The 27,667-nt window shown below is 39.3% G+C and overlaps 1 protein-coding gene across 1 annotated transcript; it reads left to right on the forward strand.

The window, feature by feature from the left end:
* The first annotated feature begins 278 nt into the window (after positions 1-278).
* LOC133595890 (14-3-3 protein beta/alpha-B-like) lies at positions 279-27,462 on the forward strand. Its single transcript, XM_061948711.2, has 6 exons — positions 279-426; positions 13,618-13,929; positions 17,309-17,432; positions 19,248-19,411; positions 20,898-20,993; positions 26,141-27,462. Exons 2-6 carry the CDS (start codon positions 13,627-13,629, stop codon positions 26,189-26,191), a joined length of 738 nt encoding a protein of 245 aa, XP_061804695.1. The 5' UTR covers positions 279-426; positions 13,618-13,626; the 3' UTR covers positions 26,192-27,462.
* The last annotated feature ends 205 nt before the right edge of the window (positions 27,463-27,667 follow it).

Raw genomic sequence — 27,667 nt, forward strand, 5'->3', positions numbered from 1 at the left:
AGGGAAGTCTGGGCTTCCCTGCTTAGGCTGCTGCCCCCGCGACCCGACCTCGGATAAGCGGAAGAAGATGGATGGATGGATGGAAGTCCACTAAATTAGGCTCAAATAATTGTGTAATTTGTATTTGTATTTTTACTTTATTTTTTATTATTTAATTCATCTTAAAATAACAATGACCGTGGACAACATAAATATTAACACGACAAAATAAGGAAACAATGATGTTGTATTGATGTTTAACTACAACTACCATGATGCCTAGCGCTCTCGGTTGGCATGGTGATTTGTGACGTCACCCACCCTGCACGGGGGCCGAGTCTTTAAATAGTATAATAGCAGAGAAACCCCGTGGACTGTTCACAGAAAACTGCGAGAATCAGCCGAAGGTTTCGAAGCCGACATCGCTGGTATCCCCCTGTTGCACAGGTAGGAACCGACTAAAAGTTACAGCCGCGCCGTGTTTTTTTAGCTCAGTGGTCGGGTCGATCCTTGTCGTGGAGGAAACACGACGACAAACTGTGCCCATTGTCTGTAATTGACACAATTTCGAACAACGAGTTCCATAGCACGGGAGCTATAAGGAAGGTGTGTCAGGTGGGAAGTTGAGGCTGGTATTGTGTCTCGCTGTAAAACTGCTGTTCGCTAACCGAGTTAAGTTTATTTAGTTGTGATTATGGATACTGTTTGTAGTTCCGTCGCTGTATAAACAAGAAATGAAAGGTGTGAATATGAGCCAGCATACACCCAGTATAATGTTACAACGTGGTTCGTGCGTTTTACACATTAGGGCTGGGCGATATGGACGAAAAATATCTCAAAATATTTTTTCTTAAATTCTATATTCGATATACATCTCGATATATTTTTAGGTGAAAGTATACATATAAATATATTCATTTTTGAGCGATATTCAGTGAAATTGAAGTGAATGACAACTGTACTGTTAAAACAGTCAGTGGTACTTTTATTAACCCAGTTAGACAAGATGGGTATTAACAGCACAGAAAAGAAACTGTTTAAGTAGCACATAAATAAAATGGAAAAATATTATTTCTACGTAAAATAAATAACATAGGTGTACAAAGATTACAAGATTTGCAGACAGGCACTTTTTAATTTCACTTCCTGGTTCGATGACCCGCCCTATCTTGCCTCTGATTGGCCTGTCCCTAACCAATCGTGACTCATCATAGTAAACAACCAACCAATCATGGATGTTCTGATACGTGCAAGCATGTCTTGGAAGGAGGAAGGGGAGGGGTTTAGTAGCCCATGGAGGGGGAGAACAAGGAACACAACAAATAAGCAGCGTTTGGTAATTTTACATGAAAAAAGTTCTATCGATAATACGATATTTTCTTAATTCATATCTTGTTTAAAAATATATCGATGTATCTTACAAACTCAATATATCGCCCAGCCCTAATACACATATACACACAATATATGCAGATACATCATTGCTCTCCAATAATAAGTTTTTGTGTACGGTTTGATTTTCATACGCCTCGTGTTTTGAACGGTTCAGTTTTCGACAAAAAAAAATGCCGAAATGTTACCACAGTTTTTGTCTCGGTTCGCGAACAACCAAAAATTGCAGGCGGGCACTTTTTAATTTCCTTTCCTGGTTCGATGCCCCGCCCTATCTTGCCTCTGATTGGCCTGTCCCTAACCAATCGTGACTCATCATAGTAAACAACCAACCAATCATGGATGTTCTGATACGTGCAAGCATGTCTTGGATGGAGGAAGGGGAGGGGTTTAGTAGCCCATGGAGGGGGAGAACAAGGAACACAACAAATAAGCAGCGTTTGGTAATTTTACATGAAAAAAGTTCTATCGATAATACGATATTTTCTTAATTCATATCTTGTTTAAAAATATATCGATGTATCTTACAAACTCAATATATCGCCCAGCCCTAATACACATATACACACAATATATGCAGATACATCATTGCTCTCCAATAATACGTTTTTGTGTACGGTTTGATTTTCATACGCCTCGTGTTTTGAACGGTTCGGTTTTCGCCAAAAAAAAAATGCCGAAATGTTACCCCAGTTTTTGTCTCGGTTCGCGAACAACCAAAAATTGCAGGCGGGCACTTTTTAATTTCCCTTCCTGCTTCGATGACCCGCCCTATCTTGCCTCTGATTGGCCTGTCCCTAACCAATCGTGACTCATCATAGTAAACAACCAACCAATGATGGATGTTCTTATAGTGCAAGCACGTCTTGGAAGGAGGAAGGGGAGGGGTTTAGTAGCCCATGGAGGGGGAGAACAATGAACACAACAAATAAGCAGCGTTTGGTAATTTTACATGATATAAGTTATATCGATAATACGATATTTTCTTAATTCATATCTTGTTTAAAAATATATCGATGTATCTTACAAACTCAATATATCGCCCAGCCCTAATACACATATACATACAATATATGTAGATACATCATTGCTCTCCAATAATACGTTTTTGTGTACGGTTTGATTTTCATACGCCTCGTGTTTTGAACGGTTCGGTTTCCGACAAAAAAAAAATGCCGAAATGTTACCCCAGTTTTTGTCTCGGTTCGCGAACAACCAAAAATTGCAGGCGGGCACTTTTTAATTTCCCTTCCTGCTTCGATGACCCGCCCTATTTTGCCTCTGATTGGCCTGTCCCTAACCAATCGTGACTCATCGTAGTAAACAACCAACCAATCATGGATTTTCTGATAAGTGCAAGCATGTCTTGGAAGGAGGAAGGGGAGGGGTTTAGTAGCCCATGGAGGGCGAGAACAAGGAACACAACAAATAAGCAGCGTTTGGTAATTTTACATGAAATAAGTTATATCGATAATACGATATTTTCTTAATTCATATCTTGTTTAAAAATATATCGATGTATCTTACAAACACAATATATCGCCCAGCCCTAATACACATATATACACACAATATATGCAGATACATCATTGCTCTCCAATAATAAGTTTTTGTGTACGGTTTGATTTTCATACGCCTCGTGTTTTGAACGGTTCGGTTTTCGACAAAAAAAAATGCCGAAATGTTACCACAGTTTTTGTCTCGGTTCGCGAACAACCAAAAATTGCAGGCAGGCACTTTTTAATTTCCCTTCCTGGTTCGATGACCCGCCCTATCTTGCCTCTGATTGGCCTGTCCCTAACCAATCGTGACTCATCATAGTAAACAACCAACCAATGATGGCTGTTCTTATAGTGCAAGCACGTCTTGGAAGGAGGAAGGGGAGGGGTTTAGTAGCCCATGGAGGGGGAGAACAAGGAACACAACAAATAAGCAGCGTTTGGTAATTTTACATGAAATAAGTTATATCGATAATACGATATTTTCTTAATTCATATCTTGTTTAAAAATATATCGATGTATCTTACAAACACAATATATCGCCCAGCCCTAATACACATATATACACACAATATATGCAGATACATCATTGCTCTCCAATAATAAGTTTTTGTGTACGGTTTGATTTTCATACGCCTCGTGTTTTGAACGGTTCGGTTTTCGACAAAAAAAAATGCCGAAATGTTACCCCAGTTTTTGTCTCGGTTCGCGAACAACCAAAAATTGCAGGCAGGCACTTTTTAATTTCCCTTCCTGGTTCGATGACCCGCCCTATCTTGCCTCTGATTGGCCTGTCCCTAACCAATCGTGACTCATCATAGTAAACAACCAACCAATGATGGCTGTTCTTATAGTGCAAGCACGTCTTGGAAGGAGGAAGGGGAGGGGTTTAGTAGCCCATGGAGGGGGAGAACAAGGAACACAACAAATAAGCAGCGTTTGGTAATTTTACATGAAATAAGTTATATCGATAATACGATATTTTCTTAATTCATATCTTGTTTAAAAATATATCGATGTATCTCACAAACTCAATATATCGCCCAGCCCTTATACACATATACATACAATATATGTAGATACATCATTGCTCTCCAATAATACGTTTTTGTGTACGGTTTGATTTTCATACGCCTCGTGTTTTGAACGGTTCGGTTTCCGACAAAAAAAAAATGCCGAAATGTTACCCCAGTTTTTGTCTCGGTTCGCGAACAACCAAAAATTGCAGGCGGGCACTTTTTAATTTCCCTTCCTGGTTCGATGACCCGCCCTATCTTGCCTCTGATTTGCCTGTCCCTAACCAATCGTGACTCATCATAGTAAACAACCAACCAATGATGGATGTTCTTATAGTGCAAGCACGTCTTGGAAGGAGGAAGGGGAGGGGTTTAGTAGCCCATGGAGGGGGAGAACAAGGAACACAACAAATAAGCAGCGTTTGGTAATTTTACATGAAATAAGTTATATCGATAATACGATATTTTCTTAATTCATATCTTGTTTAAAAATATATCGATGTATCTTACAAACACAATATATCGCCCAGCCCTAATACACATATATACACACAATATATGCAGATACATCATTGCTCTCCAATAATAAGTTTTTGTGTACGGTTTGATTTTCATACGCCTCGTGTTTTGAACGGTTCGGTTTTCGACAAAAAAAAATGCCGAAATGTTACCACAGTTTTTGTCTCGGTTCGCGAACAACCAAAAATTGCAGGCAGGCACTTTTTAATTTCCCTTCCTGGTTCGATGACCCGCCCTATCTTGCCTCTGATTGGCCTGTCCCTAACCAATCGTGACTCATCGTAGTAAACAACCAACCAATCATGGATGTTCTTATAGTGCAAGCACGTCTTGGAAGGAGGAAGGGGAGGGGTTTAGTAGCCCATGGAGGGGGAGAACAAGGAACACAACAAATAAGCAGCGTTTGGTAATTTTACATGAAATAAGTTATATCGATAATACGATATTTTCTTAATTCATATCTTGTTTAAAAATATATCGATGTATCTCACAAACTCAATATATCGCCCAGCCCTTATACACATATACATACAATATATGTAGATACATCATTGCTCTCCAATAATACGTTTTTGTGTACGGTTTGATTTTCATACGCCTCGTGTTTTGAACGGTTCGGTTTCCGACAAAAAAAAATGCCGAAATGTTACCCCAGTTTTTGTCTCGTTTTGCCAACAACCAAAAATTGCAGGCGGGCACTTTTTAATTTCCCTTCCTGGTTCGATGACCCGCCCTATCTTGCCTCTGATTGGCCTGTCCCTAACCAATCGTGACTCATCATAGTAAACAACCAACCAATCATGGATTTTCTGATAAGTGCAAGCATGTCTTGGAAGGAGGAAGGGGAGGGGTTTAGTAGCCCATGGAGGGGGAGAACAAGGAACACAACAAATAAGCAGCGTTTGGTAATTTTACATGAAATAAGTTATATCGATAATACGATATTTTCTTAATTCATATCTTGTTTAAAAATATATCGATGTATCTTACAAACTCAGTATATCGCCCAGCCCTAATACACATATACATACAATATATGCAGATACATCATTGCTCTCCAATAATACGTTTTTGTGTACGGTTTGATTTTCATACGCCTCGTGTTTTGAACGGTTCGGTTTCCGACAAAAAAAAATGCCGAAATGTTACCCCAGTTTTTGTCTCGGTTTGCCAACAACCAAAAATTGCAGGCGGGCACTTTTTAATTTCACTTCCTGGTTCGATGACCCGCCCTATCTTGCCTCTGATTGGCCTGTCCCTAACCAATCGTGACTCATCATAGTAAACAACCAACCAATCATGGATTTTCTGATAAGTGCAAGCATGTCTTGGAAGTAGGAAGGGGAGGGGTTTAGTAGCCCATGGAGGGGGAGAACAAGGAACACAACAAATAAGCAGCGTTTGGTAATTTTACATGAAATAAGTTATATCGATAATACGATATTTTCTTAATTCATATCTTGTTTAAAAATATATCGATGTATCTTACAAACTCAGTATATCGCCCAGCCCTAATACACATATACATACAATATATGCAGATACATCATTGCTCTCCAATAATACGTTTTTGTGTACGGTTTGATTTTCATACGCCTCGTGTTTTGAACGGTTCGGTTTCCGACAAAAAAAAATGCCGAAATGTTACCCCAGTTTTTGTCTCGGTTCGCGAACAACCAAAAATTGCAGGCGGGCACTTTTTAATTTCCCTTCCTGGTTCGATGACCCGCCCTATCTTGCCTCTGATTGGCCTGTCCCTAACCAATCGTGACTCATTGTAGTAAACAACCAACCAATCATGGATGTTCTTATAGTGCAAGCACGTCTTGGAAGGAGGAAGGGGAGGGGTTTAGTAGCCCATGGAGGGGGAGAACAAGGAACACAACAAATAAGCAGCGTTTGGTAATTTTACATGAAATAAGTTGTATCGATAATACGATATTTTCTTAATTCATATCTTGTTTAAAAATATATCGATGTATCTTACAAACACAATATATCGCCCAGCCCTAATACACATATACATACAATATATGCAGATACATCATTGCTCTCCAATAATACGTTTTTGTTTACAGTTTGATTTTAATACGCCTCGTGTTTTGAACGGTTCGGTTTCCGACAAAAAAAAATGCCGAAATGTTACCCCAGTTTTTGTCTCGGTTCGCCTACAACCAAAAATTGCAGGCAGGCACTTTTTAATTTCCCTTCCTGGTTCGATAACCCGCCTGTCCCTAACCAATCGTGACTCATCATAGTAAACAACCAACCAATCATGGATTTTCTGATAAGTGCAAGCATGTCTTGGAAGGAGGAAGGGGAGGGGTTTAGTAGCCCATGGAGGGCGAGCGGGGGAGCACAAGGAACACAACAAATAAGCGGCGTTAGGTAATTTTAACGTGAAATAAATTATATTGATATTACGATATTTTCTTCATTCATATCTTGTTTAAAAGTATATCGATGTATCTTACAAACTCGATATATCGCCCAGCCCTGATACACATATACATACAATAAATGCAGATACATCATTGCAAACAAAAATCATTGTTCTCCAATATTTTTGTGTACAATTTGATTTTTATACGCCACGATTTTTTAACGTTTCGTTTTTCGACAAAAAAAAGGCCGAAATGTAACCCCAGTTTTCGTCTCAGTTCGCGTACAACCAAAAATTGGGCGTAACAAACTAGTCTGTATCATTCTGTGCAATCGAGCCGGTGACTCAGTCTGTGAGTATTGTTTTTTTGTTGCGTAGCACAGGAAATGAATCCACAATGTGGCCAAACAAAGCCTGCACATTGATAAAGAAGGTGAGAAACACTCATATTTATATAGCGGTAACTCTCTCGCTCCTATTTTTGTCAATAAGAGTCTTCAATACAGGTAAATATCGGGGCCAAAATGTGCATGTACCATGTTGGCACATTGGAGGGTGTTGCAGGCTAGGATCTTATTGTGATGTAACCGGAAGGCAACCCGTTTTGACCCCGGTTTGTGTGGAATGTGAGAACTGTCTGGTGTGTCCTTTTGAATATTTCTTTGATCTCTCTTGTCTTTTCATTTACGCACCGCGGAACAAAATTAATGAGTGAAGCAGACGAAAGACACACCCTGCTGTATGAATACTACACGTCACAGCAGGTACAGCGTTTGCTGCCATAGTGTGTCATACTAAGTCAGTTCGAACAACACTTCATTGGCACAGCACAAAGTAAGATTGACATTTCATTTGTGTACAGCTCCACTAATGGACATTGGAGTGTTACTTTCAAAGGCAAAATTAAAGTATTGCTAGAAACATAATTTTATAAGGGACTTTATTGTATTATATGTATAGTACATGTTCCAAAAAGAAAAAAAGCATAAAACACCACCAGAATTAGAGATATTACAAGTCAAAGTGATGAAGCTTAGTGTTACGCTCATGACTTGGTGTAACTAAACATTACCCTACAAGATGAAGGCAATTGCATTTTATTGATATTTGAAATGTATTCAATGTTTATAAATGAATATTTAAATATACTAAATGTAAGAAAGGGAATAAATATTCACAATAAGATCATTAAATGAAATCTAGTTTGGTTACGCCATCATGAGCGCAACACAAGGTTGTAAAAGTTTCAACTACAATTCTAAATAAAGATGTCAAAAGCAAACTGAAATCAAATACACACAGCTTAAATATTGATCAATACCTATTTAAATTTAGTAATACGTAAATATGATGATTTATCAAAATATAAAAAAATATACTTGAACAGAACGCTCATGATGATTACACCAAAAAGTAACGCTATGAATCGCGTTTTTCCACGTTTTTGGGGCATTTTTATGCTATTTCCAAGCATCTCCTTTTTATTATCGTGGTCAAACTAATGCATATTATATATGCATGCCCTAGTAAACAAACAAAAAAAGTCATATTTATTTTGATTGTTACATTTTGAAGTACCGTATTTTCCGCACCATAAGCCGCCCTGGGTTATAAGCCGCGCCTTCAATGAACGGCATATTTCAAAACTTTGTCCACCTATAAGCCGCCCCGTGTTATAAGCCGCATCTAACTGCGCTAAAGGAATGTCAAAAAAACAGTCAGATAGGTCAGTCAAACTTTAATAATATATTAAAAACCAGCGTGATGTGGGCGCGCATGGAGTCGTATATCAACATGGACAGAGCTGCGTGAAAAAAGCCACCCGGCCTCTTCGCGTAAACTTACCTTAACCACTCGCTCATCTTTTCTTCATCCATCCATCCCTTCGAGTTAGCTTTTATGATGACGCCGGCTGGAAAGGTCTCTTTTGGCAAGGTCTTCCTTTTGAATATCACCATGGGTGGAAGTTTCTGGCCATTAGCATGGCAAGCTAGAACCACAGTGAAGGATGACTTCTCATTCCCTGTGGTGCGAATATTCACCGTACGTGCTCCCGTTGTATCCACAGTGCGGTTCACAGGAATATCAAAAGTCAGTGGAACCTCGTCCATGTTGATAATGTTCTCTGGCCGGATCTTTTTTTCAGCTATCTTGTTTTTACAATATGCACGGAAAGTAGCCAGCTTTTCTTGAAAGTCTTTAGGCAGTTGCTGTGAAATAGTAGTCCGTGTGCGGATGGAGAGATTGCGTCTTTTCATGAACCGGAAACCTGTCGCTTAGTAGGAGCCATTTTGTGGTCTTTACAGATGTAAACACACAAAGGAAATGAAACGTAATATCCGCGCGCTTCTTCTTCTTCTACGGGGGCGGGTGGTTGCTTACAGTAGAAGAAGAAGCGCTTCCTCTTCTATGGGGGCGGGTGCTTACCTTGGCGGTTGCTGGCGTAGAAGAAGAAGCACTTCCTCTTCTACGGGGAAAAAAGATGGCGGCTGTTTACCGTAGTTGCGAGACCGAAACTTTATGAAAATGAATCTTAATATTAATCCATATATAAAACGCACCGGGTTATAAGCCGCACTGTCAGCTTTTGAGTAAATTTGTGGTTTTTAGGTGCGGCTAATAGTGCGGAAAATACGGTACATTTGTGCAGGTGGGTGCGAATGTACCCATTACCAGAGCTTTACACATTTATAATTTATATGGATTTTGCAATGTTTTCTGCATGTAAAACATTCCTACATTAATTTGTTTTAGAAGAAATTGCTTCGGTTTTTTGGAACGGGTTACTTCCGAAAACAGACGTACCACTAAATACCAAAACCAGCTAGATCTAGTGCCTTTAATTCTGTATTTTAGTGTCCGCTTTTTGGCAGAACTACAGGTATGAGAATGGGTGTGGTGTGTATGCGGGAGCAGAAGGGTTGGGAGACTTGTCTGTTTTCCCTGCAGGTTTGTAAGGAAGACCAAAACTATTACTTAAGAATGTTGCTATTATGTAAGGCATTTCATTACGTTATTCAGTTGAACTGTCATCTATTATTCATTTTGATTTCACTTTACTCAAATATTTATTTTGCCAGTCTTGAAAAGATGATTCAAGAAAATGTGTTATTTAAAAAAAAATGGTCTTGAAAAAGAGGTCATCATACCAACGACCGTCCTATTTTCTAGTCAATGCTGTCCTGAAATGTAAATAGACAACACATAGGCATAATTATGTGGACCGCATGAACATCGTTCATAACAGCGATAAGGGCGAAAAAACGAAACAATCTCTATTACAAAACCCAAAACCCAAAACCATGAGTCCGTCTTAGATGAGCTCGGGCCCAGCGAAGCCGGCAGCGTTTCTGGGTGTTATTGATAAATTGATTTTGCTTTGCATAGTAGAGTTTTAACTTGCACTTACAGATGTAGTGACAAACTGTAGTTACTGACCATGGTTTTCTGAAGTGTTCCTGAGCCAATGAGGTGATATCCTTTACACACTGATGTCGCTTTTTGATGCAGTACCGCCTGAGGGATCGAAGGTCCGTAATATCATTGCTTACGTGCAGTGATTTCTCCAGATTCTATGAACCTTTTAATGATATTACGGACCGTAGATGGTGAAATCCCTAAATTTATTTGTAACGATTCTTAATCGATGAAAAAAAACAAAACAAAAAAACTTATTTTTTATTTTTTTAAATGTATTTATTTATTTTATTTTGTCCTGTCCAGCCACTCGGGTAAATCATATTGTTGATGTAGATGCCCATATTTTTTGTACAGTTTTGCTTTAGAAAAGAGAAGTGTGGAGTATTTATTTTGTTGCCAGTTTTCCTTTAGGTATTATGGAAATGTACCAGAGTTGTTATTTTATGGAGGACTGCAGTTAATCATTGAACTGGCACCAAATGTTTTTTTTAAAAGTATTGATTTTGAATTGAGAATCGTTTTGAATCGAGAATCGATTCTGAATCGAATAGATACCCCCAAGAATCGAATCGTGTGGTGCCCAAAGATTCACAGCTTTTATAAACAAGCATTTAAGTGGACATGTTCTCCTTAAATGTGATTAGATTGGTGTATTTAAAATCTGTGATTGGCTCAAAAAATGCTGATTGTGTGAAGAAGAGTCCACTGACAGATTGTTTTAAACAAATAACCAAACAAAGAGGTTTTTTTTACTCCGTGTAAAGGAGGTTTTGAGCTATTTTCTCGTTGAGCTCTGGGAAGACATCGCCTACTTCTTAAACCATGATGTAGTTTTAACAAGTAGGGCTGGACGATATGGACCAAAACTGATATCTCAGTACATTTAGGCCGAAGGGCAATATACATTTGTATTTTAAACAAAACGTGCTAAGTGTTTAGTTCAAACTCAACAACTCATGTTAGAACAAGGCAGGTAACTTCGGGACAAGGATTGCCTCTAAGGTCTGCATTGGTCGGGCTGCGGTGCAAAGCAGGGCTGGGCGCGTGTCGCGGCGGGAGGAGTCACCGCCCCGCCAGAGGTATGGTGTGGGCACGTCTGCTGTGCACGAAGAAGAATGTGGCAGGGTGTCGGCAGTCTGCAGTAGCGACTCCGGACGCGCACTAGACCCGTCCTCCGCGGTGTCTGTCGGTCTCCCCGACAGGTCTCCTCGGTTGGTGCCTAGCAGCGGACTTAGATCTGGTACATACAAGGAGAGTCCGACTGCTTTGAGAATCTTGTGTGAATGCTTTGTGCTCTACACAAATAAAGCAAAGCATTGGAGGCCCACAGCGGGTGTTTACGCCATGTGATTTCTGCATAGTGGACTGAATGTCCAAGTGAAGAAATTCAATAAAGCGCGGATAAACGGCGGAAGCAACTATCCAGCACAACATCAAAAGATATTATATCTCGGTATGGCAGTATTGTCTCAAATACATATCTATTTTTAAACTTTACCGGTATAACTCGTAATACAGCCCAGCCCTATTTATGTGGTACTACTAACAGTACATCCAGAAAGTATTCACAGCGCTTCACTTTTTCCACATTTTGTTATGTTACAGCCTTATTCCAAAATTGAATAAATTAATCCGTCAGTGAGGGGCTCGTTCATCCGAGAGACGCTCAGAGTAGAGCTGTCGCTTCTTCACGTCAAGAGGAGCCAGCTGAGGTGGCTAGGACATCTACTATGGATGCTTCCTGTACGCCGTCCTGGTGAGGTGTTTTGGGCATTTCCAGCTGGGAGGAGGTTTTGGGGCAGACCTAGGACACGCTGGCGGGACTATGTCCTGGGAACGCCTTGGTGTCCCCCCCAGTGGAACAAGAGGAGGAAGCTGGGAACAGGGAAGTCTGGGCAACCCTGCTTAGACTGCTGCCTCTGCGACCCAGACTCGGATAAATGGCGGAAAATGGATGAATGGATGGATTACATTCATTTTTGTCCTCAAAATGCTTCAGACAATACCCCATAATGACAATGGGAAAATAATGTTCACATTTATTACAAATAAAAATCAATGTACATAAGGATTCACAGCCTTTGCTCAATACTTTGTTGATGCACATTTGGCAGCAATTACAGCCTCAAGTATTTTTGAATACAATGCCACAAGCTTGGCACACCTATCTTTGGGCAGTTTCCCTCATTCCTCTTTGCAGCCCCTCTCAAACTTCATCAGGTTGCGTTAGTTTTTATCCAGGAAGTCTCTATACATTGCTGCATTCATCTTAGTCTAGTCAGGAAGGTGACCAAGAATGCAATGGTCACTCTGTCAGAGTTACAGCATTCCTCTGTGGAGAGAGGAGAACATTCCAGAAGGACTACCATCTCTGCAGCAATCCACCAATCAGTCCTGTATGGTATAGTGTCCAAACGGAAACCATTTCTTAGCAAAAAAACAAAATGCACCTGAAAGACTTTCAAATCATGAAAATCAAAATTGTCTGGTCTGATGAGACAAACATTGAAGTCTGTGGCGTAAATGGCAAGCATCATGTTTGGAGGAAACCAGGCACCGCTAGTCACCAGGCTAAAACCATCCCTACGGTAAAGCATGGTGGTGGCAGCATCATGCTGTGGGGTTGCTTTTCAGCGGCAGGAACTGGGAGACTAGTCAGAATAAAAGGAAAGATGAATGCAGCGATGTACAGAGACATCCTGGATGAAAACCAACGCTTCCCATCCAACCTGGTGAAGCTTGAGAGGTGCTGCAAAGAGGAATGAGGGAAACTACCCAAAGATAGGTTTGCCAAGCTTGTAGCATTGTATTCGAAAAGACTTGATGTAATTAGTGCCAAATGTGCATCAACAAAGTATTGCGCAAAGGCTGTGAATACTTATGTTATTTTTTTTTTAATTTGCAAAAATTTAAAAAAAAATCCCATTTGTCATTCTGGGATATTGTCTGCAGAATTGTGAAAACAAAAACATAGTTATTTCCTGGAATAAGCCTGTAACATAACAAAATATGGAAAAGGTGAAGCGTTGTGAATACTTTCCGAATGCACTGTTGCTTGATGATATGATTGCCCAGTAATTTTTTCATTTTTTTTTTTTTCATTTATTTATTTATTTCAGGCAATGACATAAAAAAAGTACAAAGTTGACAACACATAATAATATAAATTAATATAGTGCAAAATGTAATGTACAGTATGTAAACATAATTGTCCAGTTTTGCCTGCAAGGCAGTGGGAAGAAGATAATTTATTTAATCCCACCCCCAGTTCTCCATTCTATGAATATGAATGTTCTGGAAATCTATTTTCTAAGTTGCATTTACCTTTTGTGGAACTGCTGTTAATCCATTTTGTTAATGTTTTCATCACACTTATCTTTTTCCCCACTTTTCTTCTTTTTTTTCCAGTGAGGAGCCATGAGTGTGGAATCCATTGAAAACCTGCTCAAAAAGGCCAAGCTGGCTGAGCAAATCGAGCGCTATGATGACATGGCCAAAGCAATGAAGTCTGTGGCAGAGCTTGAAGAGAAAGAACTGGACAATGATCAGCGTAACCTGCTATCTGTGGCCTACAAGAATGTAGTCGGGGCTCGCCGGTCCTCTTGGCGTATTTTGTCCAGCATTGAGGGAATGGGAGACAAAGACAAAAAGCAGGCCTTGACCAAAGCTTACCGGGAGAAAATTGAAATCGAGCTGAAAGACATCTGCAAGGATGTGCTGGTGAGATTTATTGCTATATAATATTTATTGGTTGTTATTTAATTTGTTTGAGGTTTGGTGTGGCAAAGGTATTAAATTAGTGTAAAAATTATAATCTGGTCAAATTATTTTACTGTACTTCTCAAAATCATTTTGAGACGTAGGCACTTTAGGGATGTTCCAATCAGGGTCTGTGTTGCCGATTCCGATCACACGTATTAAACTGTAAATGTTTCTATTTATTTATGGTGAGCGCTATTGACATTTTAACAATATCAACACAAAATTTAAAGTACTTCCATATTCTCTTTTATTCCATAGAATTGTTAGAGGAAAGCAAAGTCAGTAGTACACGATAACTAAACAAAAACTACTACCTACCACTCATTTAAATACATTGGTTTTTGCCTTCAAAGTTGTCCTCTGATTAGGGCAAAGTATAAAATATTAATAAAAAACAAAAATAAAAAAAAATAAAAAAACAATCACTCTAGTATTGATCGATACCAAAATTACCCTTGGTATCAACACCACCAATTTATGGATCAATCAGTTCTCCTCTTACATGTTGTGTCCCGACTGTCACAATGTTGACGTACCAACAGATGTTGTTGTATCATCCTCTGTCTATCTCTCAATAATCTACTTGTTAATTACCTGTTAATAACTGATTTCTGATGTAACGTGGTTCCACCAACACTTCCTGAAGGTTACAAAGCACTTATTTATTGGTGTTCTGTTGTTGTGTTAACCTTAGTGCCGGGGCCCATTGTTGGGCCACGAGCACAAATATCTATGTCTCAGCTATCATCCGTATCAGTATGGGCTGTAGCAGGTACTCAGTTGTAATACACTTTTCCACCACTTGTGGCAGTAATGACAACATCAAACAAACAGAAGAAGCCTAGCTTTTATGTCATAGAAAAGTTTTTAAGCGCAAAAATTGTGAGGCTGTATTTTCATTTTCACTTTAATTTGTTTAACAGTTGAAAAACGTATTCATCATTAATGTAGTTTAATTTATTTTTCGGACTTATTTTTCTAATTACCTGACCTAAGCCTAAGGTGTATGTGTTAAATAAATAAAATTAATGAATACAATTCAAATCAAAAGTAAGATTTCTAATTCAAAGTTAATATTTGAGTGGGCCCCTCCTGTAGTGGAAAATTTGGGCCCCGAAGTCAAAAAGGTTAAAAACACCTGGTTTAAAACTAGCTTAGCTTGTAGCATATCTGCTCTTGGCTTGCTCTGTGTGTAAGATGTTTAGCCTTGGCCTCATAATAATGCATAATAATGTGTTAATTCTACTTGATAATACTTATGAATAAATGCAATTTATTTTCCGTAATTGAGGTGATTATTATTTGCTTAGGGGAGCAGCTACACTCGGTGTATAAATATAAATAATTAGCTGGTAGCTGCTTGTCAGTCAGCAGACTACGAATCAAAAACGTGACAGCCAGATGGGATTGGCGTTAATCGGCATTATTCGGCAATTGCGACAACCTACTATTTCTCAAAAATTGTCTGATGCTGATTGGTGGCCTATCAATGAACACATCTCTAACATACTTTCAAGAAGTTGAATCATTTAAAAGGTAAAAACACAATGTGACTTGAATTTGAATTGTAATTCTACTTCCTGTTTGCAACCCTCAATTAAAAATCATGAAATTGCATTGGGACTTGGGGGAGGCTGTCCATTCAGTTTGTAATTTTGCACAAGCCTGATGCTGATACATGCTTTCAAAGAAGGTGACATGATTAATGTGATATCAGCATGTACGTGTAAAAACAAAAATGGAAATACTTCCTTCAACTGGAATTGGGGCCAAAGTCAAGTTTCAAAAAGTGTATATGAAGTGAACAGTTAAGATTAGGGATGTCCGATAATATCGGACTGCCGATATTATCTGCCGATAAATGCTTTAAAATGTAATATCGGAAATGATCGGTATCTGTTTCAAAAAGTAAAATGTATGACTTTTTAAAATGCCGCTGTGTACACGGACGTAGGGAGAAGTACAGAGCACCAATAAACCTTAAAAGCACTGCCTTTGCGTGCCGGCCCAGTCACATATCTACGGCTTTTCACACACACAAGTGAATGCAAGGCATACTTGGTCAACAGCCATACAGGTCACACTGAGGGTGGCCGTATAAACAACTTTAACACTGTTACAAATATGCGCCATACTGTGAACCCACACCAAACAAGAATGACAAACACATTTCGGGAGAACATCCGCACCGTAACACAACAGAACAAATACCCAGAACCCCTTGCAGCACTAACTCTTCTGGGACGCTAAACACCACCCCCTACCCACCCCCAACCCCGCCCACCTCAACCTCCTCATGCTCTCTCAGGGAGAGCATGTCCCAAATTCCAAGCTGCTGTTTTGAGGCATGTTAAAAAAAATAGTGCACTTTCTGACTTCAATAATAAATATGGCAGTGCCATGTTGGCTTTTTTTTTTCCATAACTTGAGTTGATTTATTTTGGAAAACCTTGTTACATTGTTTACCTACTCAGTGGCCTAGTGGTTAGAGTGTCCGCCCTGAGATCGGTAGGTTGTGAGTTCAAACCCCGGCCGAGTCATACCAAAGACTATAAAAAAATGGGACCCATTACCTCCCTGCTTGGCACTCAGCATCAAGGGTTGGAATTGGGGGTTAAATCACCAAAATGATTCCCGGGCGCGGCACCGCTGCTGCCCACTGCTCCCCTCACCTCCCAGGGGGTGATCAAGGGTGATGGGTCAAATGCAGAGAATAATCTCGCCACACCTAGTGTGTGTGTGACAATCATTGGTACTTTGACTTTAACTTTAACTTTTATTACGATGTCCGTTTTTCACATTCTGCACAGATTGCAAGTAGAACAAACTCCATACAGTAAGACGGTGTTGTCGTCAAAATCACAGAATTGATGTTATCTGCACAACAAATGACACATATCTTTATCCAGTTGTAATGATGGACATGGGCTTGCCAATGTTTTCATGACGAGTTATGATCGACCAATAATGGTGGTTAGTGCAAGAAGGCTGGACCTAAAAAGAAACAGAAGTGCAATCGTAAATGAGATTTTCAGTGTTTTGATCAGATCACGCTTTTCCCAAAGTCCTCTTGGTGTAGCAAAAATTTCACCAGAGCGTTTGATGCATATCATTTGAGTATGGTACTTGCTGTAGCATCTATGCTTTGGCCCAGGTTTAACTCAAAAAGAGTCATCTTATTTGGTGCTGAAAAACTGGGGGGGGAATCATTTTTGATAAACTAACGTCAATAATTCATACAAGCTATTATGACTTGTATTCTTATCTGAACACGTAATCATGTTGATTTAAAAACCTGTGATGTCTTTGTTCAACTTCATATCTCTTAACTCTCCAGGGTCTTTTGGAAACCCATCTCATTCCAAAAACCACAGTGCATGAGAGCAAAGTCTTCTATTTGAAAATGAAAGGGGACTACTACCGCTACCTAGCTGAAGTGGCAACAGGAACAGAGAAGGAAGGTATGTAAAGGAGTTTAGGACTGTAAAAATATGAACATTTCATATCACGGTTATTGTGACCAAAATGATCCTGGTTTATTTTGGTATTGTTGAATGTGTTCAAAAAGTACTTAAACACACACTGAAATCTTTTCACCAAATTATTTTTTTTAAATAACTAAAATAAATACACACTTAGAACCCCACTTTTTTGCATGTTTTGTGTTTCTTATGCTTCAATGACAATGTTTTAGTTTTAGTATTTTATCTGTTTATGGATCATCATCACAGCCCATCCATAAATTTGTTATTAATCTTGTGTCCTAATTTCCATTTATCAGCGTGTTAAGGAGTGTGGCAATAATGTTGTATTGTATTTTTAAGATTCATTCTTGGATTTAAGACTGTAGTTCTCAAACTGGCTGCAGAAAAATATTTAAAGGGGGGGGCATCCATTTTTTAGGGGGGGCGATGCCAAAAACTGATTCCCGCTGCGGTAGGGATGTATTAATTAAATCAATATATTTTTGGTTGCCAAAAAGTGATGGAAAGTAATATTTTGATACATCTCATCTGTGCATACATTAGTTATAGTTTGTGCACTGCAGGAGATGAGCAAGACTCAAAGGTGGAGTTGGCAAACTGTACCTGTAGATTTGATTTGTGCTAACCAAATAGGAAATTACGACTGCTTGAACTAACTAAAGACAAGTTTATTTATAGAGCACAATTCGTACACAAGGCAATTCAAAGTGCTTTACGGAAAATTAAGAGTGCAAAATGAAAAATTATATTTCAAATGTAAATTTAAAAAAATACAATCAAAACATAAAAACAATTATAATTACAATTAAAATCAACTTGAAGGTTCCAGATTTGATCCCTGCTTCCACCATCCTCGTCTCTGCCGTTGTGTCCTTGTGCAAGACACTTTACCCACCTGCTCCCAGTGCCCCCCACACTGGTTTAAATGTAGCTTAAATATGTAGATTAAGCGTTTCACTATGTAAAGCACTTTGAGTCTCTAAAGAAAACCTCTAGATAAATATAATTCATTTCACTTCACCATGTTTGGTCCTGACTCTAGGCACCAGCAGAAACTCCAGGTGGTTCTTATGTCTCTAACCTGTCAGAGATGTACTTTGGCACAAGAACATGAAAATACTTGTACACAAGGAGAGCTTTGTACATCCATCCATCCATTTTCTACCGCTTATTCCCTTCGGGGTCGCGCTGGAGCCTATCTCAGCTACAATCGGGCGGAAGGCGGAGTACACCCTGGACAAGTCGCCATCTCATCACAGGGCCAATACAGATAGACAGACAACATTCACACTCACATTCACACACTAGGGCCAATTTAGTGTTGCCAATCAACCTATCCCCAGGTGCATGTCTTTGGAGGTGGGAGGAAGCCGGAGTACCCGGTGGGAACCCACGCAGTCACGGGAAGAACATGCAAACTCCACACAGAAAGATCCCGAGCCCAGGATTGAACTCAGGACTACTCAGGACCTTTGTATTGTGAGGCAGACGCACTAACCCCTCTTCCACCGTGCTGCCAAATAACATCACATTTATAAATTAGTAGTGAATCTTGTGTCCGTATTTCCATTTGTCAATGTGTTCAGGAGTGTGGCAATCACGTCATATTTTGCTTGTAAACATTTGTAATGGATAATTTACAAATGTAATTCTTAGCTGTAAGCTATAATGTACTAACCTTAGCAGCTGTGATATGGTCCCAATTCCCTTGGTCAAATGTGTTCTGATAAACTGAATGCAATGAACTACAATGTTTTGATTTAACAAAATGTTTTGTTATCTATCTTTTAGAAATCATCAGCAACTCTCAAACTGCCTACCAAAAAGCCTTTGACGTCTGCAAAGAGAGTTTGCCGAGCACCCACCCAATCCGCCTTGGACTTGCACTTAATTTCTCGGTTTTTTACTATGAAATCCGCAACTCACCAACAGAGGCCTGCAGTCTAGCTAAAACTGTAAGTACTGCTGACAAATATATATTATTGCTACTTAGTATTGTATACTATAATTTTTTAATTTCATTCAAACTGTCTTCATTGTTTTAACATGAATACATGGACTTCTCTCTTGGCCTACTGCTAAAAATGTAACCTTAAGGTACCAGTAGAATGGGGGGGAAAAAACAAGTTGCCTCAATATTGAAACTATTATCATATATATGATTTATAACACCAAAGACTTACAAAGTTTGCAAGTAAATAGATATGAGCCATTTTGAGAGATAATGAGCTTGCCAGTCACGAAGAAGTGGGAACCGCAGATCCCTTCCCTATCAACAATGCTAATCATGCAGACTTTGTGAGAGCCAACAGTGATTACTTTGGGAACAATTATGATCCATACCCTTATATTTTTTGCCTGACTATAAAGAGGTAAGCAACCACTTTTAGAAACTCTGCAAAACAGATTCAACACTATTGCATCATGCAGCAGTATTGCTAAGTGCTAAACAAGAAATACAAATATAATAAAAAGATATACTGTAATATATAAGTTTTCAAAATGGCCATTTGAAAATGTGGCATTTTGTGATGTTTGGGCGATGCTTTCCCATACTTTGCAGATTGTAAAAAAAAATTGGATATGGTTTAATGCAGTGGTTCTCAAATGGGGGTACGCGTACCCCTGGGGGTACTTGAAGGTATGCCAAGGGGTACGTGAGATTTTTTTTAAATATTGTAAAAATAGCAACAATTCAAAAATCCTTTATAAATATATTTATTGAATAATACTTGAATGTAAGTTCATAAACTGAACATCAAATCAAGTAGGCTATTCCATTCATTACAATGCAACAATGCAATATTCAGTGTTGACAGCTAGATTTTTTTGTGGACATGTTCCATAAATATTGATGTTAAAGATTTCTTTTTTTGTGAAGAAATGTTTAGAATTAAGTTCATGAATCCAGATGGATTTCTATTACAATCCCCAAAGAGGGAACTTTAAGTTGATGATTACTTCTATGTGTAGAAATCTTTATTTATAATTGAATCACTTGTTTATTTTTCAACAAGTTTTTAGTTATTTTTATATCTTTTTTTCCAAACAGTTCAAGAAAGACCACTACAAATGAGCAATATTTTGCACTGTTATACAATTTAATAAATCAGAAACTGATGACATAGTGCTGTATTTTACTTATTTATCTCTTTTTTTCAACCAAAAATGCTTTGCTCTGATTAGGGGGTACTTGAATTTTTAAAAAATTCACAGGGGGTACATCACTGAAAAAAGGTTGAGAACCACTGGTTTAATGGATACAGTGAAACACAATTAAGCATATAAAGTCAACAGGTTTTTCCATTCTACTGGTACTTTAAGGGCGTTGGATGTGAGAGAAACATGCTGACCTCAAAGGCACTCATTGGAGAGCTACTGATGCCTTGCAGAGGAATTCAAAGTCAGATTCTTTATAATAACTATAATTGAATTTTGCAGGCTTTCGATGATGCCATTGCAGAGCTTGACTCACTGAGTGAAGATTCGTACAAAGATAGTACACTTATCATGCAGCTACTGAGAGACAACTTGTCAGTAAGTTTAAAATACATTACACAACTCCTCTTTTTTTTTTTTTTTTAACATTTGTTTTAACGTGTTCATCCAACATTGTATACATGTTGGTGGACAAAATTTTAAGATGAAATTACATTTTTTGGATAAAACTCCTTTGTTTACCGAATTAAAAAAATTAAAAAAAAATATTTTACTAATAAGCAGTGTTGGGAGTAACAGCGTTAAAAAATAACCATGTTACCAATGCCATTACTTTCCAGTTATAAGTTTTCCAGCAAAGTACTTTTACAGATAATCAAATGTGGCGCGATTTTATCAGAGGTGGGTAGTAGAGATGCGCGGTTTGCGGGCACAACCGCGGAGTCCGCGGATTATCCGCGGATCGGGCGGATGAAATTTAAAAAAATTAGATTTTATCCGCGGGTCGGGTCGGGTCAGGTGTTTGAAATAAAAAAAAATTAGATTTTAAATAGATGCAGGCGGGTGGCAGTTAAACCAATTCGGAAATATATATACATAGTTAAATGTTGTTACCCACATACGAAAAACGAGCAGGCACCTGCAGCATATGCCACAACAGAAGAAAAAAAAAAGAAGAGATGGACACTTTTACGGAGCGGAGAAGGGACGCCTCGCCGGGGTCCGGGACCGAGGCCCCTTCCCCCGAGAGGGCCCCACCGGAAGTTGTAGCTGAGGCGATCCGCGAGAAGGGCCCGACGCACGTCTAGGGTCACCACCGCGCCCACCGCACCGACACCCCGCCTCGTCCGCCTTCGCCGCGGCCGGCGTCACGCGCAGCAGGTAAGCAGCTTACCTGCCCGCCACCCCCTTGGCCGGGGGCTCGTAACAGGGGTCACTCCGCGCGCTCCGCCCGCGCAGCTTACCTGCCCGCCACCCCTGTTGCCGGGGGCGCGTAACAGGGGTCACTCCGCGCGCAGTGCGCTCACGAAAGGGGTGGGGCTCACCCTGGTTGATATAGACAGCAGCTAGGACGGTGGCCATGGAAGTTGGAACCCGCTAAGGAGTGTGTAACAACCCACCTGCCGAATCAACTAGCCCTGAAAATGGATGGCGCTGGAGCGTCGGGCCCATATACCCGGCCGTCGCCGGCAGCGAGACGCGCTTGGAGGTGCGCTCAGCGCGGCTCCCATATGATTGCGCACTGGTGTGCGTCTGGGTCGTGACAGCGTGGCACGCGAATGTCTGTGCTGCATTGGATCAGTCTCCTTTCTTTAACAGGCAAAAGCTTTATAACCTCAATAATGCCTTGCATCGTCTATATTAGATATATAACAACGGGCGGGTGCGGGCGGATGCGGTTCTGATCAAATGTTAGATCGGGTGGATTGCGGATGGTTGACGACTTTCTGATGCGGTTGCGGATGACATAATTGCCTATCCGCGCATCTCTAGTGGGTAGTAAAGTGCTACGTTTACTCCGTTTCATATACTTAGTGTCCATATTATGATTTTTTTTCTACATTTAAAGCACTTCCTTGTGGTCTAGACGACATGCAATGGTGGGTCTTTGGCCAAAATATTGCATAGATTGTTTTTTTTTACAGACCATCTTCGAGCCGCTTTCTGACTGTTTCTTCAGGATGTGCCGTTTTGTGGGCGGTCTGATTTACCTTATTATTGGCCTCCACTTCAACTGCGTCTTCTGCTCATCAGCCAAGTTTAAGTTTTAGCGTTTCCATATAGAGTCTACTGACCGATATAAGTTAGAACTATACACTACTTTGTATTAGAAATGGCAATAGCGGAGGATGCATGTGCATATACAGCCCCACAACAAGAAGATGGAGGAAAAAGAAGGAACTTTTTGACCACAGCGTCAGACTAAAATGGCAGACTTGCGCAAAGCTCTTTGGGTAAACCTTCACTATATACGAAGATATCCACGGATGTAAACAAGGCAAAATACATCACATTCGTTTTAAATTTCGAACGACTTGTTTGGAAATAGGCAAAAGTGTTTTAAAAACATCTCCATCATGCCTCCATGGCTTGAATTCTAATTTTCAGGAGTTACGGAGATCCCAAACACGCAAAAAGAGGTGATTAAGTAACTTCTTGGGTAAATTGTATTTATCAGAGTCATTTTAAAGCAAAATACTTTTTGTGCGTATTTTTGTATAGAAGAAACGCTACATTTTCACTTCGTTACATTGAGTTTCATTCCGCTACATGTACCGTATTTTCCGCACCATAAGGCGCCCTGGGTTATAAGCCGCGCCTTCAATGAACGGCATATTTCAAAACTTTGTCCACCTATAAGACGCCCCGTGTTATAAGCCGCATCTAACTGCGCTAAAGGAATGTCAAAAAAACAGTCAGATAGGTCAGTCAAACTTTAATAATATATTAAAAACCAGCGTGATGTGGGCGCGCACGGAGTCGTATATCAACATGGACGGAGCTGCGTGAAAAAAGCCACCCGGCCTCTTCGCGTAAACTTACCTTAACCACTCGCTCATCTTTTCTTCATCCATCCATCCCTTCGAGTTAGCTTTTATGATGACGCCGGCTGGAAAGGTCTCTTTTGGCAAGGTCTTCCTTTTGAATATCACCATGGGTGGAAGTTTCTGGCCATTAGCATGGCAAGCTAGAACCACAGTGAAGGATGACTTCTCATTCCCTGTGGTGCGAATATTCACCGTACGTGCTCCCGTTGTATCCACAGTGCGGTTCACAGGAATATCAAAAGTCAGTGGAACCTCGTCCATGTTGATAATGTTATCTGGCCGGATCTTTTTTTCAGCTATCTTGTTTTTACAATATGCACGGAAAGTAGCCAGCTTTTCTTGAAAGTCTTTAGGCAGTTGCTGTGAAATAATAGTCTGTGTGCGGATGGAGAGATTGCGTCTTTTCATGAACCGGATCCCTGTCGCTTAGTAGGAGCCATTTTGTGGTCTTTACAGATGTAAACACACAAAGGAAATGAAACGTAATATCCGCGCGCTTTTTCTTCTTCTACGCGGGCGGGTGGTTGCTTACAGTAGAAGAAGAAGCGCTTCCTGTTCTATGGGGGCGGGTGCTTACCTTGGCGGTTGCTTGCGTAGAAGAAGAAGCACTTCCTGTTCTACGGGGAAAAAAGATGGCGGCTGTTTACCGTAGTTGCGAGACCGAAACTTTATGAAAATGAATCTTAATATTAATCCATATATAAAGCGCACCGGGTTATAAGGCGCACTGTCAGCTTTTGAGAAAATTTGTGGTTTTTAGGTGTGCCTTATAGTGCGGAAAATACGGTATTCATATCATCATTATATTTCTTGATAAAAGTGCAGCTGAGACAGTCTCCAGCGACCCCCGACAGGGATAAGCGGTAGAAAATGGATGGATAATATATTAATTACAGCTTGTTAGAGAGACCTCTTCCAGCGGTACACAGTCACATGACTCTGTTTCACCAACCCAACGTAAGCAGTGACATTGTCTTTATTTCACCAATCATACAGAGCCTGACAGTCACATGACCACTCTCATATTACGAACTGTAAAAAGTGACATGACCTCAGCCGAGGCAGCCCAACTCTTCAATGTTTATTACAAACAAGGAAAAAGAACAGCTACATCGTACGCCGTCATCTGTGTTGGTAGACATGTTCACCTTTCAGTTTACAAGAATTTGACTTCCAATTACCGGTAGCCAAAACATGTAGTGGTAAGTTGTAGACCAGGGGTGTCAAACGTACAGGCCATATCAGGCCCGCAAACAGGTTTAATCCGGCCCGACCCACATCACACATGACACTAATTAAAGATGGCGTGTCAGCTGACTTTAAACACCCTCTGGATTGGCGGCCCCTACTCCAATTAGCGCAGGTGCAAACAATCATTTGCTCCTGTTGGGGCTGGCAGCAGATGGCGGCAGACTGATGCAGTAACAACGCACAATACCTTCGTTCATTGTAAATTATCGGTTCACGGATAAAAAACGAGACTGTAAGATGCAAAGACTTGAGTCAACATGACCATCATCTTTGTAGTTGGAGTTCTATGCAGCGCTTGCAATTGGTTGAATGCATGATGCGCACACTGAATGCCATTGTAGAAATGTGTGTCGACACATTTGTTGTTTGTTCTGTTTAATTTTATGCTTAAATCTACCATGTTTACGTTACTTAAGTTTGTTGTTATGTTACTTTGATTTTCGGCTGTGGTGTCATTTTGTTAATTTTTTTGTTTATATTGGGATTGTATTATTTTAATAATGATAAAGGAATGTTTTGGCAGTTGTTGATGTCACCAACGCGGCGGTTTGAGTCAACACTCGGTTGCTTTTCCAAACACTTTTTTAATGGTGAACTATCAACATGAGAATGCTAAACAGGAAGTGCTTAAAGTTTGATGGCTTTGTAAATACACTTTGACAAAGTCTATGTTCATTGTGTTCTTCACGGTGTTTTTGAAACTGCACCATTTTTTTTCCTCAGAATTTTCAACTAACTTAAAGTGTTTTGCCAAGAGGATTATTTGTAATTTGTACATTTTTAGAATATACTTGTTCTATGTTTGGCCAAAGTAAAACAAAGAAAATAATCTGAAGTTGTCTTTATTTTTAAGTTATTATGTCATGATTTTACCAGTCCGGCCCAGGTGGGAAAATAATTTCCTCCATGTAGCCCCTGAGCTAAAAGGAGTTTGACACCTCTGTTGTAGATTATAACATAAGTGACTGTAAAATGTGTTGTAGTACACGCTGTGGAAGGGGGTCTCAAGACCTCTTACACGCACACAAACTATGGTTGTAGTGCAATTGCCATTTTTTTTTTTAAATAAAAAATTAATTTAAAAAAAGTTATTCACTCAGTACTTGAGTAGTTTTTCCACTAAATACCCATTTAATCTGAAGTAATAATTTGGATGACTACTTTTACTTGAGTCATATTACTCCTATATAAAGGGAATATAATTTTAGGCTACTCTATAGCGTGTGATGCACTGATATCTAAATCAACCTTCTGGATGCAGTCGCCATTTTTCACAATTGCCAAACAAGAAGCAGTATAATTACATTTCCTGGTAACTCATTAAGATTCTTTTTTTTTTTAAAGTAATTTGTTAAATACTGCTAAGGTTGAGCATTTACATGTTTTAATGAAAATCATGTTCATTATGTACATTGATATGGATGTCGTATGGCTCTTTGTTTACAGTTGTGGACCACTGAAACCCAGACTGAGGATACAGAAGAACCCAAAGAATGAGCTAAACCCCATTTGTCTTTTTTAGCGAGTTGTCATTATCCCAACTCCTCTTCATCATGACAACTAATTGTGAGACCACCTTAACCATAATTGTTGTCCATCTCTCTGCAAAACGGCTCCTTCTTTTTTGTTTGTTGTTAAAACCCATCTCACTTCTGTTAACTATTTTTTTGGAACGGATTAAGGGCATGGGCATGTCTGGTGTAGAGGACACATAGTATAGGTTTATATTATCACGGTGGTGGGTTGGGGAGCACAATTTCAACTCGTAACTCTAAAAAGCTAGAAAGCAGTATGCTAACACCATTTATAAAGCAACTTACCTCACAAAATCAAACATTGGCTGTTTAAAACGAGGTCAATGAAAGCATTGCAAATTATTAATGTTTGTATTTCTATGTATCGGTTACATGATATAGAAATGTTGCAAAAGCCTACATGTTTGTTTTTTGTTTTTTTGGGGGTTTTTTACCACAGTGGGAAAAAAAGCACCTCATACTCTTATTTATTTCTAATTTGCATTTTAAGTTCTCCTTTTTTTTTCATAACACTAATGCAGTTTTAATTACATTAATACAGTTTTTAAGCACCAAAGTACAACTTTTTTTTTTTTAATTCAGAAACATGTACTTCCATGTGGAATTTAACACTATTTAACATTTTGAATGTTTCCCGATACAAGCAATCTAGACTGGAAGGTTGCTTTTTTTAATGTCTGCAAAAATCCACTGTATTCAAAGGAACATTAGGCTATTTCCTAAAAGATCATATTTTTGGATTGTAATTCAATCATTTAAATTTGGAATCACACTGTAATGCAGAAGTCAAAAAGTTGTCTCCCCGTTGTAATTTGCTGTAAAACTCTTTGAAAGTATATTTTAGAAACTTTTCCACCCACCCAGCGGACGTCATCAAAATATTGTCAATTTGCTGAAAAATGTTATATTTTTATAACCAATATTGAAAACATGTTTAGAAAAAAAAACATTAATCTGGTCCTTGATTTTGTCCTAAATATTGTATGTTGAAACAGGGGCAGTCTTATATTCAAGGTGGTCTTATATATGTTCATTTGTGGTACTAGGATATTGGCCATCTTTTTCACTTTCACATCCTCTCATAGAAGAGCTAAGCGGACGAAAAAACTTAAAGGACACAGTTTGCATGAGTTACCTGTGGTTCTTGACTTAAAGGTGATGCTGTATTCTTATTTAACCATCAATAATGCATAGGTGACATTTATAAAACCAAAATAAATCATCCCCAAGTGGCTTCTTGATTTATTTAAATGGAGACGGTGCCATTCATAGCTGCATTGGAAAATAATGTTCTACTGTATGTTTCTAAAATCATATTGCTCATCTTTGTGCTTTCTAAGTTATCTTAATTCTGAACAAAAAATATAAAGTACATTAATGGTTCTGTAAACATGAGGAACAAAACGGGCTTGACAAAACACTAACAACTAGAAAATGC

The sequence above is a fragment of the Nerophis lumbriciformis genome, linkage group LG04, assembly GCF_033978685.3.
Source record: "Nerophis lumbriciformis linkage group LG04, RoL_Nlum_v2.1, whole genome shotgun sequence".
NCBI lineage: Eukaryota > Metazoa > Chordata > Actinopteri > Syngnathiformes > Syngnathidae > Nerophis > Nerophis lumbriciformis.

Coding starts and splice junctions, on each gene's coding strand:
- LOC133595890 (XM_061948711.2), top strand. CDS start 13,627: ATGAGTGTGGAATCCATTGAAAACCTGCTCAAAAAGGCCAAGCTGGCT. Junction 17,433..19,247: donor AACAGGAACAGAGAAGGAAG/GTATGTAAAGGA, acceptor TCTATCTTTTAG/AAATCATCAGCAACTCTCAA. Junction 19,412..20,897: donor CCTGCAGTCTAGCTAAAACT/GTAAGTACTGCT, acceptor TGAATTTTGCAG/GCTTTCGATGATGCCATTGC.